Raw genomic sequence first — 20,686 nt, 5'->3', positions numbered from 1 at the left:
CAGTATTATAAATTAACCATTGAATTTTCTATAAAATTGTTACATAATAAAATATTTAATGTTACCTACAATTTCTCTATTTACAAGCAGTAAAATTTAATCTATTAATTTTAGTTATTGCAATTACTACGTTTTTAGTTTTGTTGCAGTGTGAAAAGAGCAAGAAACTATTTTGTTAATTATTACATGTTTTGAAATAATTATATTTGCTTAAAATTAAATCAAATACAATATTATGTTGGATAAATTCATTATTACATTCGTATTATCACAATAAAATTAAAATGTATTTAAAAACATTGCGCAACAGAAATTAATGGCTGTATGAATGAAGTCTTTGTCGCATTGGTTATTTTAAGTCAACAAAAACGTCCGTGGAAGGAATGAAGTTTTGTCAATTTTACTGGAGTGGACTTACAGCTTATAGTAAATTAATTTTTAAGTGCCGGTAATAAATAAACAATGGAAGGATTTATAGAAGTAAATGAGATATCTGATTTCGTTTCTTATATACGTAGTGTAAGTTTACCTATTATTGAGACTTATTTTTTAGAATATCGTAGTTTTGACTTATTTTCGTATATATTTACCTCGTTAGATGCACTAAATGTTTGTATTAACGCAGTAAATTAAAATATTTTTAAATATATAACTTTGATCATTTGGAACTTTGTGACTAAATGTAATCGCCTTTGAAATTATTATTTTATTAGCAGCTGGTATTTAAGGTGAATCCTTGTTTCAGATTGAATGGCGTGATCCTTGGCTTATTGCATTACTTTCTTTCCACGTACTTGTCACCTTCACGTGTTTTTCTACAAGGAATTATGGCAACTTTCAAGTTATTCTATTTATAACACTGTGTAAGTTTTTTTTATTTGTTACTAAGATCATAATTTATTTTTTGAAGGTGATACAAATGATAACATGTTTTATTAACCAACGTAAATTATAACAGAAATGTTATAATTAAAATTTTTGTCATCATACTCATATGATTAAATTCTTCTGATATATTATATCTGTAGATGAATTTGATCAACTGCATTTTTATATATTCTTTTGGAATTGTCATTAATTCCTGCTTTCACATACACTCACACACAAACAATTGTTATTATGGAATGAGTATCAGTAGTTATATTTTCTTTAATTTTCACAATTAATGTAATAAAAATATAATGTACAGGAGGATTGATTATAGGTGTAAGTTCTTAAGGAATAAATGGTTGGCTTATTGGTCAACAAAAAGTTTTTAAGCCTTTACACCTATTTCCTATCTAACTGTAGAAAGTGTTCATACTGAAATATGAACAATAATTAATTTTAATATGTAGTAGTAGAGTAAATTTCAAAACAATTTTCTTGCTTTATTGTTAGTATGTTATCAATTGTTTCTGAAACTATTGATATTTGGATAGGGTACAACATTTATTGATGGCAAATGAATACTTTAAATTTTTACAGATGAATTTCAGAAAATAAAAACTTTCTAGAATGTACCTTGATGTTCCTCATCAGATAGTACATGTCTTATATACCCAGTTGCATGTGAAACGGTAGAATTGACCATAGCATTGAGTTTGTGGATGGCTTAAGCTTTTATGTAATTCAATTTAGTTCAATTCAAAATATCTTTATTTTAGTATGCATTTACATGCACTTTTAAATCATCAATTATTTTAACATTATAAGTAGTATGCTACCACTGACTCATAATACTAATCTGTTAAGAACAGCCAGCCAAAAATTGAACAGTTGCTCTTTTAATTTATTTTTAACAATTTTTCATATATACAATATTATTTCAATCATGTAAATGAATCAACACAAAACACAAAACAAGTTTCGCACATTTCAATCAACAGAAAACTCTTGAATGCTATAATGAGATATATAAAATAATATACTTTTAATTTTAGATGTAACACTAAGAAAAAGGCCTAGATATCTTGTGGAATTTTATTATATATATGTTTACGTTTTATTATTTTATTATATAGTACACCCAGACTCTTGAAGGCTTTGTTAACTTTTTTAAGACAAAATTCAGGCATTATCAGTGAATTTTTATTTTTTTTATTTATCATGTGTCTGTCACTTATTTGGATATAAGACTTTAAATTATGGGACATAAATAAAGTATCATAAGAATTTCTTGTGAAGCAACCTTTACAATACCGATTTTTTTAATGCCTCTTAAAGAATCTCTGCCTTTTATGTTATAAATAGCCCATACAGCTTTTTTCTGTAAAATAAATATAGAATTAATATCTGGAACTGCCTGATAATAAAATTGGTGTTGTAGATCAAGAATTTGCAAATGATTTTCTTTAAATGTCAAAATTTATAGATTTTTATCAAGATGACCTTTGGAATAGTAATGCAAATTCTATTCGGTCAATGTTTATGTAATTTACAATTTTATTCATTCCTTAACCTATTGCACTGACTTTTTTGTTTAAAGAATTGTTATCAGTACTGAAATTTAACAATAACAAAAACTATATTATTTTCATAATATAAAACATTGCATTAATTAAATGACTTGCCTTCTTTAAAATGCTATGTAGTCATATTTTTTCATTGTAATATCTCAGTACGAAAAACAATAAGCTAGAATAAATGATATACAGCTAAATAACTGGATCACTTTTGAAGATGCGACAAGGCATGGTATGATTTTAAATAATGAATCAGATCTAAGACATGTTACGACTATTGTAAACATATTCATAATTATTTGTGTCAAATAAATTTATTAGTGGCTATAAATATAGTTTTCGCGGCACATTTGAAAAGATTTATTTTATGTGGTAAATAGGTACCGCATAAAAGTCTAGTCGGAAATCACCTATAATTTGCTAAAACGTATAATCTATCCTATCTTTCAGAGTCTTCCAAAATAGGAACTGATTCAAAATAAATACTACCTCGCATTTGTTTTATGAGTTTACTATTTATAAGTTTTTGCGGCGACACTTGTTTCACTAGACGCTTGTATATATTTTGATAGCCAGATTTACAAGATCATCGTTTATCCATAGACGCCCACCGAAAGGCATAGGTCTTCTCCGAAAATGTCTATAGGGCAATACATCATAATCGCCACGCTAGGCAGTGGCGTTGTTAACGCAGTATGCTATTATGGTACGCAAAGGACGTTGCTACTAATCCTCTGGAAAATAGTTTGTGGTGGGAATTATATAAGATCGTATCCCGGCAATTGAATATGCGACCTACAATATCAAATCTCAATTCTGTACCGCTGGTTTACCACTACTCCGAATACAAGATCCTATCTACTAATTTTTATTATTGATAATTTCCTCAATTATGTTCCAATTTGATTTGAATTTTCATATCACTCAAAGAAAAGGACCGCAATATTAATTTCGAGATTTGAAATGCAAAAAAATGAGCCGATGTTTACATCATTATCAACCTAAATTGAGTTGCCGCGTCATCGCCGTGTTTATTTGTATTTTGAACATTCGGTTTCTATTTTAATCAAAGGATGTACGTCAATGGACCATCCTCTCATGTAAAAATATTTGTTTTTTGTAATCAACTGTTGGTTGTAACATGATATTATATAGCTAATAAAACTTTTAATTGTCTGTCAATGGATACAGTGTAAATTATGCGATAGAAAGTACTACATAATTTCTTATCTTGATCTTAATTCTTAATCCTTTGTTAACTCCGAGATTTAAAAGTTTTTTTTTTTAATTAACGTTAAATCATCAGTTTAAATAATCACGTTCCTTATCTATTTTTTTGCACATTTAACTTTAATTGACTGCACAAGCTAATCACAATGCAAAATAATAAAATTTATATCAAGTACGCATTCAAAGCGTGATTTAGTAAACATGTTTTTTTTTTGTATTTAATCAATGCTGTTTGCCCATTGGCGTTTAGTAAGAAGGTAGTGTAGATTTGTTTACAGTGACTAAGCAAGTGAGTTTCCTTGGAAGCCTTGGTTCGCGGTGTTACATTACTTATTTTACCGGATCGAAAGACCGACAAGCTCTTCGTGTTCCTTAGTCACAAGCGCCATTAAATGACTCGACGTAAGGGCTCCCGTGAGGAGAGCTCGTTCATAATTTAAAAAAAAAATGAAATTATTATTAATTACTATTAAGAGCAGTACTAGCCTAGAGGTAGAAGACTGAGAAATGATCGTAGGTCGCGGATTAGATTCCCGGGATACAATCTTATTTAATTCACACTTTATGCATTAATTATATAGAATTCCCAATGCTCACATACGAGTTTCCAGAGGATGAGCAGAAGCGTCCTCTGCGTACCATAATACAACACCTGCCAAGCGTAGCGATTGTGGTATATTGCCCCTAAAATATCTTTGGGGCGTGGCCTATGCCTTGCTCTATAAAATAAATACAAAGATCTGTTTGCACACACATTTGTTTGATATGAATAACTCCATATCCCGATTCGATCAGTATTTACATAAATACAAAAGCATGTTCATTATTGATATTTTCAAGAAATAGCAAAAATTATATAGTTAAAGATGTATTTACAAATAAATATACTCATATCGGCTAAGACTGCATATATAACATTAGAAGCATCGCTGGAGTTTCTTCTACCATTTAATGTTAACGCTTTTCGAACGAGTGATGTCAAACTGCGAGTAGTAACAGGCAGCAACGAAAAGTCGAAGTCTGCTCTCTCTTAATCTAGTAATATTGTAGAATAAAGCGACTCGAGCATTTCTAGAGAGCCATCTATCATTACTACCTATAAAAAAGGTCTAGCCTAAGCTCTATCTATATCTATATCTAGCTCTATCTATCTCGCAAGCCCAGGGGTTCGTCTATTCACATGAAGCAGTAACAATCTAAGAGTATCCTTTCAATCAGATATATGTCAAGATTTATTACGATAAAAAATTCTTTACAGTCACGCTAAAACTGCGCTAATCCATGACAAAAAAAGAATTGCCGAGATAGTACCACCGCAACGTCTATTTCTGTAGCTAAACAGCTGTGTAAGTACTATTTCAGCATGAACTACTGTTAGTGAAATGGCTGGGTATTGTTACATGTAACAAACGAGTACATGTAAGAATAAAGGCAGCATTGTAATTAGTAATGTTCGGATCCAAAAACCAAATACGAAACATTTAGCTTATGTATTATATCACATTTGTATTGGCATTTTAAACTGGTTACTCCAGTTAATTATATTTCTTTTATATGCCTGCTACTATATATATATATATATATATATATATACACTATTCTATCTACTGTTCGTCTGACGTTGAGTGATGCCGGCTATTCATAGATATTTACATTGGTGATTAGTCTATCGCACGAAGCGTTCTGAGTGAAGAATATTGTAATGTTTAAATTTTTCTTTCTGCCCACGTTTAAAGAGCTAGAGCTTACCTTTCAAAAATACTAGCATAACTTAATTGTGTATAAAATATTGGGTTTTGGCAGATTATGAAATTAATGATTTTAGAAGGAAGTCGTAATAAACTTGTATTGATGCTTGATAGTATGTTAAAACAATTTTCGAAGAGGCATAGTCGTTAATCATTAAACGACTATGAATTTTTGATCATAGTGCTACCGAAACTGCTGTACCACGCCTTAGCAAACCATACGGGTGTGGGAGCCGAATAAAAGAGCATGGTCGCCGATATCAGACCGGAGCGGCCGATACTTCCCCCTGCGTGGCATACCTATGACGCGGTATAGCCGTTTCGGTAGCACTGCACCACATATCTTTCTCCTGCCAGGTCAACCGAATAACGCACGTAATTTGTATATTAGTTAATATCTGTCGTTACTTTGTGTTTTCGGTTAAGGTGAACTGCAATGTATTTCTTATAGTAGTCCTGATGTGGCTTGCAAAACTATACATATTCTTAGGTGATTTTTATCTTTTATTTCGCCCCATATTACATTATTTGTTAAAGGTTTCTCTCCGATTTTGTTTTTTTGGAGAGAATAAAGAGAGGACTTGTATACAATGGAAATAACAATTTTAAATTCATGTTTCGTGTAAAACCGTTCTTCGTTCACGCAAAACACACGTTTTTAACAAAATAATTTTTTGAATATAATAGCATCATCATAAAAATGATACCTTTTAATATTCATTTCTTCCATCACTCTGATTAATAATACTTGCTATCTAATGTGATTGACCATATCAATGATATAATGTTATCTCTATATCGCGTGATAAATGTGTTTATCATATGAGAAAACAAAACAAAACTTCGATTAAAAAGGCATATCGCTATAATAATATCTATTGTATTTTTTTCTGAATTGATAAATGTTGTTTGTCCATTGGTTTAAAGGATGATTGATTATAGGAGTAAAAGCTATGTATGAATATATGGTTTATACGTCGTTCCTCTAAGACGCCCACTGCAAGGTATATGCCTCTCTCAAAGATAACTATGGCGGGATATGCCATAATCGCCACATGATGCTGCCCATCATCTGGAAACTTATTTGTGAGCAGTGGCAATTCTATATAATTAATGCACAAAGTGTGAATTATATAAGATTGTATCCCGGGAATTGAACTCGCCACCTACGATCGCAAATAGAGTGAAAAAACTTTCTTTTTTCACTACTCTAAAGTTGTTTACATATCAATCAATAAAACTGTAAAGCTTTTACTATTTGGGCACCTTCTGTAATTTTGACTTTTGACATTTTGATATAAATTAATCGAATTGCCAGAAACGACAAATGTTTATTTAATTATGTAAAATTGCGGCTTTATCGACGACTGGGATATTCTTAGACTATATATCAGTGTAGAAGGTAACCTTACCGCTATGTCACGTCGTGACGCGCTCGTATTACATTTAGTGAAACTCTCGTTCGATCTCCGTGACGCGAACATATTTATTGTCATAAAAAAGCTTGTTATAACCGATTGGCTTTTAAAATCAAATTTGCATATCCATTAACATAATGGCGAATTTTTTTTCTTCTAAATTAAGTAGTTTTTTGTCATGGTGGTTCCTTAGTCTCAATATTTTATCATTTAAAAAACCAGTAATAGGATAAAATTATTTTATTGACCATATTTTAATAATATATTTTTTTTTTTTTTTAATAAAATTGTCACTTGAATTAAATAATTTTTTATTTTCATTATTGAGGTAAAGGTAATAATTTCTCTATTCATTCTGTCATCTTTTCTAAAGGAAACTGTGTTCTATAAAGGTTCTAAACATTTTTAGAGACTACCGCCCTTTTACAACTAAAATAAAATCTGATTTAATTAGATACTATAAGTACGTATCTTGTGTTTCAGAACGGCAACATTTGGTTTTGAACCCGCTAGGGTACCGCCTCTGTTAGAAATTTATGTCCTAGATTTAGGCTTGCAGAGTATATGGGTTTGTTTATTTAAAGCAGCGTTTCCGAAAGTAGCCCACACGGGTTCGAGGGTCTTAAATTAGATAAATTTAATGCTTTTTATAGTGAAGAACTAAAACGTTAGGAATGGGGAGTTTTCTTAATGAAATACGTTAGGATTGATTGGGTTATTGCGATATATGTGGATGTCGAAAAAGTAAAGTTGGATGAAACAACTTTTTCGATTGCCTAACTTTAATAGTTTTAATTTGTAATTGAAACTCACCCGCCTAATTAAAGGGGGGGGGGGGGAGGGTATTGATTGATTACTTAGTTGATTTTTTACCAATTCCAATTTGTGGTTATAACTCTGCCGCAAAGAAAATCCCTATTTGAGATTGGGGATAAGGTAGAAATGTAGTTGTAGGCGGTCTACCGGAATCAGCTCAATTTTAAAAGCGGTCTATGACAAAAAATGTCTGAGATCCCTCGATTTTATGTCTCGTTCGGTATCAGAGATTACGCACAGTTATTGTAACATGAACCTAATTGAATCATTATACGATTTGTTACAATCATTAAATTCTGTACAGGTACAGTATTATGTAAGAAAAAGTATTTGTAGTTATTTTGTCATTACTTATAATTACATTTATTACTGAGAATTAAATATATACTGTATTAATCGTTTTCTATACTGTAACAATCTAAGGTTAAATTAACGTTATTATGTTGTATTGTGTTTCTCTGTAATCATGGTAATATTATATTCATATGTTATCATCATACACATGGTATGACATGAAACTTTTTTATCTTTAAAAAATTTCGTATTTAAATTTTAGTGGTCTAAATGAAAAGTTCATACGGTTAATCGGCGGACATCAGAGCTAAGAGCGAATGCTCCCTTTAAAACTTTTTTATTTCAATTTCAAAATATGTTATATATCGTGAAGTTGACAAAGTTTTCAGCGTGCATATATAGACGTACACATTTTAAAAGCAACAAAGAACGACCCGCGAAGTTTTCCTCGTTTAATGTTTTGTGTAATTAATTTTAATCAGCAACTAAAATTCTATGTATCATTATGGTAATTGTCCGAATTAATGATGTAAGACTTGAATTGCCCGTAGTTTATATGAAATTACTTGCTCGACCTTTTGACCTGGATAGACATCCGTTTGAATATATAAATGTCTCGTGAGTATAGTCTGAGTAGGGTTTGCTATATTTACTATATTATAATGTACGACAATTGTAACATCAGGCAAACTGGCATCTGGCAAATGTACGCAAATAATTTAATTCATGTATACAGTGAATTTACATTTTTTTTTGGTTTATTGAGCAATGACAGTGATATTCATAAATTTAAAATACCTAATCTTGTGCATCATTGCTTAAGTTGTATAGGCTTTGTAATTTCATCTGTTGTTGCTCGACTGCTAAAACAGAGGCTTCGTGAAGTCCACATAGATACATATACCTAAGGACGACTTTCCACTAGTATCAGTGCTCATTCGGGAATGTTAAAAAAATTCTTCAAATGCATTGTTTTATATATACAAAGATATAAGATTTTCACATATAAACCAAGACTGTCAATCTAACCTACACAATGTTCCACTATCAAAAACGTTACATAAACCTGTCTATACCAGGTGTAGCCAACCTGCGGGTCGAGAGCCACATGTGGCTTTTTGAAGGATTATTTTTGGCTATCGTTAAATGAAAAGCGAACACGGGCATTTAAAGTACTGTTAACAAATATTTATTTATTACACGTTAAATGAATAACACGTTAAGCAAATTAAACGAGTTAAATTCTTAATTTTTACTATACAATTTTTGTACTTTTACTTATATGTCTTCAAAAAAGAATTTGTTAATTTTTTAACACCTTTTTTGCATACATTAAAAATACGTTTTTAATTGCTGCAAATTTTCAAAATTTATAAAATGGCTCCGACTGTCAAAGAGCTTGGGTCCAGCCTCCCCTGGTCTATATATTATTCGTCTGGGAATAGCAGGGAATAAATTTTTTTTTCTTTTTTTGTTCGTCTACCGTTAATTTTACCCAAATTGTTTAAAAAAAGTCAATTTCGTTTTGCCAGTATTTTTAATATAATTATCCTACATACAACTACGATAAACTGTGTGTGATAAACAGATCTATTGTATAAATATATTTAATTTTGAATTGAAAAATTCTTTATTCAACATATGATGGAGATACTTAGATGTTCTCTTATTCACATCAAGATGAGTCTATCGTGAGTTTAAATAATAAATGCCTCGGACTTGAGATCGGGCTATAGAAATTCAACGAGATTAGGTAGCTTTTTACAAGTATATAAAATCACATTTTTAATTAACATTGAAATAGCTCGTATAGGAACACATCATTACCGGTGTGTTCTATCTTTTATGTAGTCTTTTACAGTGTGCTTACGTCATTTAACTTTTCCCATGGGAAGATTTACTATCACGCAGAAATCGAATCTTATGGTTATATTCTGGTTTTTACATTATGTATTACACTGCCTGGGAAAATCGGTAATCTTTTTGTGGACACAGGAATTGAAGAGCGACAGTCAATATTTTATTTTTGTATTTTTCAATATGTAGATTATTAATCGTATTTTCTTTTGCAGTACTCTTGGTGTATTTCTCGGAGAACATAAATGAAGTTGCAGCAAGAAATTGGACGCTGTTTTCTCGTCAGCAGTACTTTGATAGCAAAGGCCTCTTCATATCTGTAGTGTTCTCCATTCCTATATTGCTCAATTGCATGATTATGGTGGTAAGTGGGTGTTATTTATATGTCATTGCAATATTACACATAGCAACAATTGTCTGCCCTCATTTGTTTGCGAAGTTCGCTCGCATGATCGATAACTTTGTTTTCTCGAAAAAGATAAAATAAAAGTCAGTATGCTTTAAATGAATGTTATGTTAATATTCACGAAATATAAATGAATGTATTTGGCACATTAAACTGTCTGCCTTAATAAATAAATTTGGCTTTGAAATGCAGCAGGTGTGATCAACTGTTCAATCTATCACAACTAACAATAGTAATAATACAGAAAATCTATACTTCGGACGAATATTTGCATATTAAAGAACATGTTAAACAGTTTCATATATGAAAGTTCAAAAGGTGTTATTTTTAAGTGTATCATAAGTGTATATCAGATATCTATGGGTGGATATACTATAATCGCCACGTTTTGCACGCGGGTGGGCGATCGCAGTGTGGTATTATATTTCATAGAGGACGTTGCTACATATCTTGTCCCGTATTTGGGAACTTGTTTGTGAACAATGGCAATCAAAAAAAAAAATTAATGCACAAAGTTTAAATTATATATCTTTGTATCCTGGGAATCGAACCCGCGACCTAAGGATCGCTAGTCTCTCCTCTCTATCACTGCCCAAGTAATAATCAAAGCTTTAACATTCTGACGGATTGTCCAAAACGAAAATCTTGACTCTTAGGGGTTACCTTTTTTTATTTACCTACTCATTTATTGACATTTTTTACACATTGTTTAATAGACCCGCCATTTAATGTTTTAAAAGCACTCTCTACTAATCAACCCTGTAATAAAGTTACACAGTACAGTTCTCTTTGAACAATGGTTTCTATTTATGAGCAGTGAAGGCCCAGCGGTAGGTGACTGAGACTTATCTTAAGACGCAGATTCGATTTCCGGGATACAATCTCATATTATTCACACTTTGTGTATTAATTATAAAGGATTGTCACTGTCAACTAAGAAAATTTCCAGATGATGTCAAGCAGTTTGCGTACCATAATACCACTCCGCGATCGCATACCTGTCTGCCAAGTGTGGTGATTATGTTATATTCCCCCATAGACACCTTCAATGGCATTCTATGGGCTGAAACGACGTTAGTTATCTTTATATAAAATTATTTAATAAATTGTAATCAATTCTATCTCACATTGACGTCGCATTTATCTTCGTTAAAAAAAGTGAAACTGAAAATGTGTCCGAAATTAATGTGGACATGTGCGTACAAACAAATGTTTAAAACGATTTGATAAATGGTTTCATTGTATCGTCAGTGGTGCAGACAGGCGGAGTCGCGATAACACGTTATCTTATTTGGTGCGACAATCTAAATATAAATAGGAATTTAGTACATAGTTAATCGTGTTTTGTCTGGACTGATTTGAAACTGTTACATAGATATGCTAAAACAAACTATCACTATAATAAAAATAATATTAAGGTAAGCTTTCACTACCATTGAATTGTTAAAAAGTTAATTTTATTGAAAATTATTTTATTTAATAAAAAAAAACTAGAAAATCGGACTACATTGAGCCTGTTACTTCGTCGCCGATTCAGACCAAAGACGCTTACTGCAAGGCATCGGCCTCCCTAAAAGATATCTATGGGGGAACATACCATAATAACCACGCTTGGCAGGCAGGTTAGAGACGTAGAGTGGTATTATGGTACGCAAAAGATGCTGCAGCCCATTCTCTAGAAACTTGTTTTTAAGCAGAGGCAACGAACCCCCTACCAATAATCGCAAGTCACAGACCACTACCGGTGGTCTACCACTGCCTGTTATTCTGATGAGATAAAAGTTCGGTGTGTTTATTTTTTTTGTTATTATGTATATTATGACAGTCTCTTTTTACGTACTACACAATAATAATACATCATTATAGTGATAAGAATCTTTATTTTTATAAAAGTTGATACAAAATTTGTGAGTATTATATCATCCATGTGTTACAGAAATCGGTGTCTTTCCAATTATAATGTAAATCTATATTTAAGATGAAAAAAATAATTATTCAATAGAAAAAATATCTATATAAGAGTATTTAGGTAAGTATATAAATGAAAAAGGGACAAAAGGAGACATTCATATTTGTTTATGAATGTGTGTATACGTATTACTAATACAGCTTTGTTAGCGCTACTCTTATTAATTTTATTTGTAGTCACTGCAAATGCACTGTTTGAATAATTATAGCCTTACCAAGTTTAAGGAGTTCGAACGTTGAAGCTTAGCCAGACTTCTATACTGTAATTAAGTTCGAGGTAAACTCTCGACAACCTTGCTTCGACGTTACATTGTTTATTCACATCGGCAAAAAGATTAGAGGAATTTTAGTAACCCAAAAACTTTTAAAGTTAATTTTAATATTTATTATGTTATATATAACTTAATATTACATAGAAAATACATCAAATTGTAGTAAACAATTTCGGCATTAAATTTGATCAGTTAATGTTATGATATTAAAACTAAAGCCAGCACACCGTAAAATTAACAAGGATATTTCAATGTAAATTTTACAAACATAATGCACTTTGCACGAAGTTTTTCTTGAGTTAATTTATTTAAAGTGTAAAGAAATGACGCACTGCGCACCTGGGCGGTACGGTGCGACACGGTGTGGCAACTAAAACAACTAGCCAATGTTTAGTACCTTATAGCAGAATTAACATCTTGATTAATTAAAAATTAATAACGTATATATTTAAAAGATTTGAATTTTGGGATTAAAAACAAACTAAGTAAATTTTCAGCAGTAACAGGTCCGTTGCTAGACATGAGCCCGCAACAACAGATTTTCGATTAGACCGATAGGAAACGTCCGCATCTGCCAAAGACTTTAACATGATCGGTTTATCCATCTTGTAACTGCACGTTTCCAATCTCTTTGGATCTCTAAGGCCCTGCAACCGTTAGGTGTGTGCGCTGTGTGGCCTGACCACTGCTACTTCTTCCGCTAGTCTATGTCTAATCCTTTCGTTCGGATCTTCTTATTTCTGCGTAATCTTGTAGAGTAATCCCGAGCATAGCCCTCTACCATGGCCTATTGAGCGACTGTGATCTTGTCAGTTCAGTGTCGTGGCCGATTACGATCATTACTAATGTTTGTAAAATAGGTTTCAGATGTTCAATGTTACAAAAAATTTAGTCTGAAAAGGTCTTATACTGAAGGTTCATATAGCTCAGTCGAAGTACTGTAGTAGTTTATTGTTATGTAATAAGTAGTAACAATACGTTAAGCTGATTAGATATTGTCATCCAATTAGTCTCTAAACAAAAAGATAGTGCAATCGATATTCGTACATGTCGCATGGATTCGGATAAAGCACGACGATTCGCCCAAAATGTGTCTGTCTGTAATCAATTTTTATACAAAAAAGAACTTCGTTAAAACGTTGCATTAAATTACTTCCGTAATTTGTTTTGCCCAGCGCCAACGCTTTCCGAATTGGTTCGTAACAACATCGGAATCCTAAACAAATTTTTTACAGAGGATTCTTTGCCCTGTCACCTTAAGTGTCGTCCGCCCCAGTAATCTAAGAATTCCTTGCTCAAATATCAGCCTCCAATTCCGGAATCCACGTTCCGTAAAAAAAAACATAAAATTGTTTACATATATAGGTATACGATATGAATTAAGCATCTGCTTTGTATTGTATACAATATAGTACGAAAATTTCTCTCGTATTATTTTCCGTGTACGTAGTTACTTACTCATGTCAATTTGTCGTCACGAAAACACGGAAGGACGTTATAATAATATTTAGACTAAATTCTAAATTCCTCAACGGATCTAGATTCTAAAACTATTCATGTAAATTTAACAGAGTGGTTCTATATCAATACCAGGTTCTCCCATCATTTGATTAATAAACAAAATAGTTTAAGTTTAATGTTTTCTTTTCAGGGCTCGTGGCTGTATCAATCGACGCAGATTATGACAAACTTAAAGAAGGCGCAATTACGACAGCGCCTAAAAGAATTGAACATGCATAGAGAGCAGCAGCAACGCATGATGAAGACCGAGTGAAGCGTACAACATGAAATTGCAACGAAAACAATTGTATTTTTGCTAATAACAATGATGTGATATTTTGCGACGTAAACTTTACCGCTGCGAATGCGCTACACCCACGTTTTTGTAGCTATTCGATAACAAATTGACATTTAGTGATTATACGTGTCGAATTTTCACGTAAATGCCCAAACCGTCTAGATGACGTGTTTCTGTAACTTGCCTAAAGTTGCCATATAAATTCAAAAACAATAGACACTTGGCAACGCTATATGATAAGTGGCTATTGTATACTTTAATAGTATGCACGGCTTTAACATTGTTTGTAATTGACAGCCTTATGTATGAAGTTGCTGTTGAACTAATAATGTACAATTACACGTCGATGACATGCAGTTTTCATAATAATATATAAAGAACAACGGACAGAATTAAACACACAATAAAAAACTATTAAAACGTTGAAACTAACACGCGGAAAATATAAAATGAGTTTATTTAAATACAATTTCCGGCAGTTATTTGAATAATTGATGTATTTTTTAGGTTCCGGCATACAAGATGAATGTCTATATTTTATAATATTTTATCCTTTTAAACACCCAAATACAGTTTACTTATGATAAAATTATAAATAATACACACGTTTTATTAAAAAATTGCAAACAAAGCTTACTGGGACGAATACTGTATTAATTTTGACTTCAGCTTATTAACTGACTAAAACATTTTGAAGATGAAAAGGTTTAATCAAATTTAAACATCAAATATGATGGTATAGAGTCCAATAATTGTTTTATAATTTATATATATATATATATATATATATATATATATATATTTATGTATATATATATGTGTGTCTTAACAATAATTTGAAATTATAAATCGAATGAACCTTCTATTATTATTCATTAACAATGTTTCTAAAATAATTATTTGAAAATTCAATTCAAATATTATTTGTATTGAGAACTTATTGTATAAAAATTGTAAATGTTCTCATTAATAATAATATTATGATGGTAGATAGAAAAAATTCAAACTAGCACACGACAAGGTTAAGACGCAACCTTGTTTAAGTAAATAAACCGGTTCTGCAGATACTACCAGAATGTTAGATAGAACCACAGTTATATGATCTTTATTGTTATACATTGAGCAAAGTGAGATTTACAGATCGTTAATTTAATTGAATTAAATTATAAATTGTAATTATTAAAATGCACATTAACTATTAACTCTGAAAATTAAGTTAGGAGTTATTTCTAAAATAGTACTTTACCGTTAGCCGGACGAATGCTATAAACGTGTTAATGTAAAACTTCGCCAAATTTCTTACAATCATGACTAAATGATCCTTTGGATTCGTTAGCTTTATTATCTAAATCCGCATGATTTTCTTTTTGTTTCATACTTAATTTTTAGAAAAATTCTGAAAATTTGACATATAATTAGAACTTAAAAAGAGCTTTTCTCTACGAGAAATTAAAAATAACAATAACTATTTCGTTTACAATTAATATTTGTTAAAACGTAACTTGCGTCTTGCTAACGGAAAAGTACGTCAACAATTATTCTTAAATCTTTTTTGTACATATCAGGCTTGTCAATCATTATATTTAGTTTGGATAAAAATATATTGATAAATTAATATCATAAATATTACATAAGTCTATCATATTACATTTTTCGGCGAGTTCCTTTAAAATTATTTAAGAAAATAATCATCTGAATGATTATTTTCGTAAATATTTTTTTTCCTTATAAATTATGTCGTCGACGTAAATGCGCAAATGTTTGCAGTTTCTCTCGCAGAAATATATCTGTTTTAATTGCATATTTATCGCAAGTTTTTTTGGGAAACAAAAGTACTTTCCATAGTAACCAACATCCAACTAGCAATACTCGTCTTTAAGTTCAGTCATTGGTTATCATCGAAAAGCGCCTTTAGGTTATTTAAAAATAGCTATAAAGAGGCCGTTCATATAATACGTCATCAGAAATTGCAAAATATACAAACTTAGTTTTTCAATAATAATTTAATAAATATCTTAAATAAAAAAGTGATTGAGCAATTTGTTTACTGCCTAAGAGATAGAGTTATATTCTGAGATGTCTATGTAAAGGTCGTGTTTTCTTAGGCTCACCCATCCTTCGTTGTCACATCTTGTCAAATTAGGTTTCCAATCCCTGACCTTGTGACAACTGTCCTAAACAACATTAAAGTACAAATTGTATCGTTATTTTTGGTAAAACTAATGACTAATAATTACTTTTCAATAGTTTCGACTTGTTGCGTATTGCATAAGGAATGTTGATATAACTATGGTTCAATTATGATATAATAATGTATATCTAGTTAGTGGGCAGTGGCAGCACAGCGGTAAGGACTGATACTTGCGATCGTAGGTCGCGGGTTCTATTCCCAAGATACAGTTATCCATAATTCTCACTTTGTACATTAATTATATAGGATTGACAATGCTCACAAATAAGTTACCAGATGATGGGCGACAGCATCCTCTGCGTACTATAATCCAACATTGCGATCGCCAACCCGCCTGCCAAGTGTGGCGATTATGATATATCCCTCATAAATACTTTGAGAGAGGCCTATGCCATACAGTGAGCGTTTACGACCTAAAACGACGACGACGAATGTATGTCTGATTACATATTATACCGGATTTTTAAAAAGTTATTTGCTGAAAGATTAACTCGTTCCGTGCCACGGCAATTTTTGAAGATTATCCATTCAGGCCGCGTGGGGCGTATACAATCTATTATAGAAATTAAAAGTCGTTTAAAACTTATGCTTTACACTTTTTCAATATTGCAAAGATATAATGGCGGAAAAAAGTTATCAAATTTTAATATGCATTATGTACGCGCATAAGTAATGTGATATTATCTTTATTCGAGCCTTCAATTCATATTTTTTAGGAATCCCTTGTTTTTCAATGAGAACTGCAAATGGTCTGATCGGGAAAATGTAGAAAGGGTCGTATACGCCCTACGTGGCATGTAATGAGTTAATTATGGGTGCGTCTTGTTAAATATTATTTTGTCTGTTATCAGTGTGCAGAAAACAAGAAGATACTGACAAACATTTTAAATGAATGTATAACTTGAGATAACATTTACTTTGTTTGTGGAGTATCATGTAAACTGTACCTATAAATGTTGTTTATGTAAGTACTTAAAGGTTTGTTGGATTTTTGTTATTAAACAACAGCATTTTAGTGATGTGAAACTAATATTCGGTGCGAATAGTATGTTTTTTTGGCATTTGTGTTATAACGCTGTGATTATTTAAAAATATGCATTGATTACTTTAAGTATTGATCGTAATTTTTTTATCGGAAAGTAATTTTGTTTATGTATTTCGTATATATAGCATTATAGTCTATGCTAGATCGTTAGATAGGAATGTTGTGTTGACTTGTAAGTCTAATGTTACGTGTAAAATTAAGTTTCTATTACAAGTGATTGTTTTATCGTGAGATGTGAAATTTTCGTTATTGTACATCTGCGACAATGTGAGTGCCATTTTCGATGTGATAACAGGCATGAAGTTACAGTAAATATTTTTACATAATAACAAAAGGTTTTATATTCGGGTGCATATTCATATAAAGTTATTAGGTTCGCTAAAAATATGGAGATGGCCTTAGTTACTATTTGAAATATTAATATTAGATACTATTTCCACTTACAAGTCTGTATAGTTTTTAGTCCCACGCGCACAATCTTATATAGTCATCCCAACATTCGTATCTCAGGATTTTTTTCGATACAAAAGGATTCTCCATAATTAGCCAACGCTTCAACTTTTAATAAATATGCATTCGTATATTCCATCTGTTATAGCATGGTGCAATAGTATAGCGTAGATAATAAGTGACGGCCTATTCATCGTTTTAGTGTATTTATAAAGTTATTTGTATCGGCGTTAAGGTTTAGCGAATTTCTACGAACGAAACGCGCAGACATATAGGTTTTACATTTTATAATTTAACAAAGATTGAGTATATCTTTCTGCATACGATATATAACTGTACAGAATAACTACGTTATCTTATTATCCCATATAGTGTACATGTTTATTAGATTAAAACATATGATTGATGAACATATTAATCTCTCTCTCTCTCTCTCTCCTTGATATTTATTATTCCCATATTTTCGGTCGCTCTTTGGGTCAGGAACCTGGTATGTTGAGATTGGATGCGATGTTGTCTACGTACTCTGGGGGTCTCCTCTTTACATGTATAAACTGACGTAGGCTGCTTTCTTGAAGCTAATCGGCGATGTCGCGTACACCGAGACTACCGCGATCGTATTCGTTGCGAATTTTGTCTAGTCTCGTCACGCCGCACATCCACCGAAGCATCTTCATTTCTGCCACTTGGACAGTATGTGCTTGGCGCTTTGTTACTGGGTTTCGCTGTCGTATGTTAAGACTGGCCTGATGATGCTTTTGTAAACTTAGCCCTTGAGCTTGACAGGCATTCTTTTGTCACAGGTTACGCTACTTACTTCCTGCCACTTAAGTCAGGCTGCCGCGATTCGGTGCTGAATGTTTACTTCCAAGTTTCGTGACGAATGTGACATGGAACCCAGATATTTATATTTATCACACCTGGCGATTTGCTGTCCGTCAATAATGAGAGAGTTTTTTTTATGGAATCTGGGTCGTTACAGTAGGCCGCCTTTTTGTAGCTGGTGCTTTCATTTCCCTAAAGCATGTTCAAGTTCGCCTCAGGATATTGGACAGATCGCTACATCGTCGGCATAGATACGAATCCAGGATGATGGCCTGAGTGTTTTTAGTTAGAGCATCTATAACCATGCCATACCACGGGTACGCGATCGAATGCCTTTTCCATGTCTAGAAACGCTACGTACAGTGGTTTATTTTTCGCGAAACGCCTACATGATCTTGTTAACAGCAAGGGTCGGGGTCACTCACTTAGGTTTCATTGGCAAGCTCATACTCTTAACGAGAATGGAGAGGGATATGCTCAGAATTTGTTTAATAGATCGAATCAGTGGTCAGGGCATCTATAAACATGCCATACCATGGGTACGCGATCGAATGCGTTTTCCATGTCTAGAAACGCTACGTACAGTGGTTTATTTTTCGCGAAACGCCTACATGATCTTGTTAACAGCAAGGGTCGGGGTCACTCACTTAGGCTTCATTGGCAAGCTCATACTCTTAACGAGAATGGAGAGGGATATGCTCAGGATTTGTTTAATAGATCGAATCAGGTATGAAATCCCTATACGAACGGAAGTACTTGACATTCGACACGTTAAAGTCGCAGTGGGAAGGTCACTGAACGCACATAGCAGATAGCTGCTGGAGCCTTAAGGTTTTGGAGCGGGCACAGATCGGCAAGGATGTTCATTAGTAATGATCATGGTCGTCGGAAAACGCTGGATCCAGGTCGCTTTTAACCTGTCCTATAAATCAACGGGGTGGCCTATGTTTAAAAGAGAAACCTGTTAAGAATTTTTTCCATCTGTATTTTTATTAATCCAATTCAAAACCGTTTAAGATACATTTGTCATGAATTCATATACAATATCATGTAATTATGTCATGTATAATTTATAAATACGCTTTAACATGAAAATTGTTAGACAGTTCTAAATTATCAACGTACATAAGTCCAACTAAAACTGTACCAGTTAGGTAACTAAATGGTACTAAAAAGGGCGGTACAGCAGGTATACATGAACATTTTAAAACATTTTTTTTCCTCGTTAAAAATTATTTAATTTTATTAATTTGCAATACGGACATAATACTCTTAATTTTATTACCTAAATATTAATAAAAGATACGTGCGATGAACAAAACATCTCAAAAACAATGATGAACGTGTGCATTTGTTTAATGATTTATTGTCATTTATTGGTCAAAGTCATACAATTTTCGTGTTAAACATTTTTCGTTTAGAATAGATATTTAAGTTTTATTTACCTTTTAGTGTTTGATTGAATAAACATTGTATTTTTTCGCAATTTAAATTATATTTATAAATGGTACACTAATGCCGATTTTTTTTGTTTCATTAATAATAGAATTAGAATAAAGAAAACAAATGCCTGTCAAATAGTATGTAAAGTAATTGCTAAGCGGTCTAGGTCGTCTAGTATACGTCCATAGGTCTTATTGTGTGGGAACGCAAACACACGTCTCGTTGTGTAATTAATTGAAAGACTGATTGTGTGTGCAATGGTGAATATGTATTTTTATTTTTAAAATACCGCGTACAATTTTTAATGCTTACTTTGTTATTGCCATTATCTAGCCTTTATTATCATTAAAAGTTCTGCAATGTTTTATAAGGTACTTCCCAAGTTTAATAAAATCATGAAGTAGGTTTGGAGAAATTGACGAAAAGTAAAAAAAAAATGTATTCAAGTGTTTTTTTATTCAGTCTCAATTTTTTCTATATT

The 20,686-nt window shown here is 32.0% G+C and overlaps 1 protein-coding gene across 2 annotated transcripts; it reads left to right on the top strand.

The window, feature by feature from the left end:
- Positions 1–394: 394 nt before the first annotated feature.
- On the top strand, positions 395–14,992 carry Tmem18 (transmembrane protein 18). Of its 2 annotated transcripts, none has more exons than XM_068765283.1 (4): positions 395–519; positions 746–863; positions 10,023–10,171; positions 14,105–14,992. In XM_068765283.1, the coding sequence occupies exons 1-4, from the start codon at positions 463–465 to the stop codon at positions 14,225–14,227; spliced, it is 447 nt and encodes a 148-aa protein (XP_068621384.1). In that variant the 5' UTR covers positions 395–462; the 3' UTR covers positions 14,228–14,992. The 2 variants fall into 2 exon arrangements, with proteins under 2 accessions (XP_068621384.1, XP_068621385.1); XM_068765284.1 differs by having other exon boundaries at positions 422–480.
- The last annotated feature ends 5,694 nt before the right edge of the window (positions 14,993–20,686 follow it).

The sequence above is a fragment of the Battus philenor genome, unplaced genomic scaffold (assembly GCF_028537555.1).
Source record: "Battus philenor isolate CCGP_79_NKW_IND1 unplaced genomic scaffold, ilBatPhil1.0.hap1 SCAF_2, whole genome shotgun sequence".
Classification (NCBI taxonomy): Eukaryota; Metazoa; Arthropoda; class Insecta; order Lepidoptera; family Papilionidae; genus Battus; species Battus philenor.
The sequence above is the reverse complement of the archived record's forward strand: the minus strand, read 5'-3'. Positions and strand labels throughout refer to the sequence as shown.

What these genes read in the sequence shown, in the direction of transcription:
- Tmem18 (XM_068765283.1), top strand. Translation starts at nt 463, where the DNA reads ATGGAAGGATTTATAGAAGTAAATGAGATATCTGATTTCGTTTCTTAT. An exon ending in TCGTTTCTTATATACGTAGT is followed by an intron (nt 520 to 745) that starts GTAAGTTTACCT and finishes TCCTTGTTTCAG; the next exon opens with ATTGAATGGCGTGATCCTTG. An exon ending in TATTCTATTTATAACACTGT is followed by an intron (nt 864 to 10,022) that starts GTAAGTTTTTTT and finishes TTTCTTTTGCAG; the next exon opens with TACTCTTGGTGTATTTCTCG.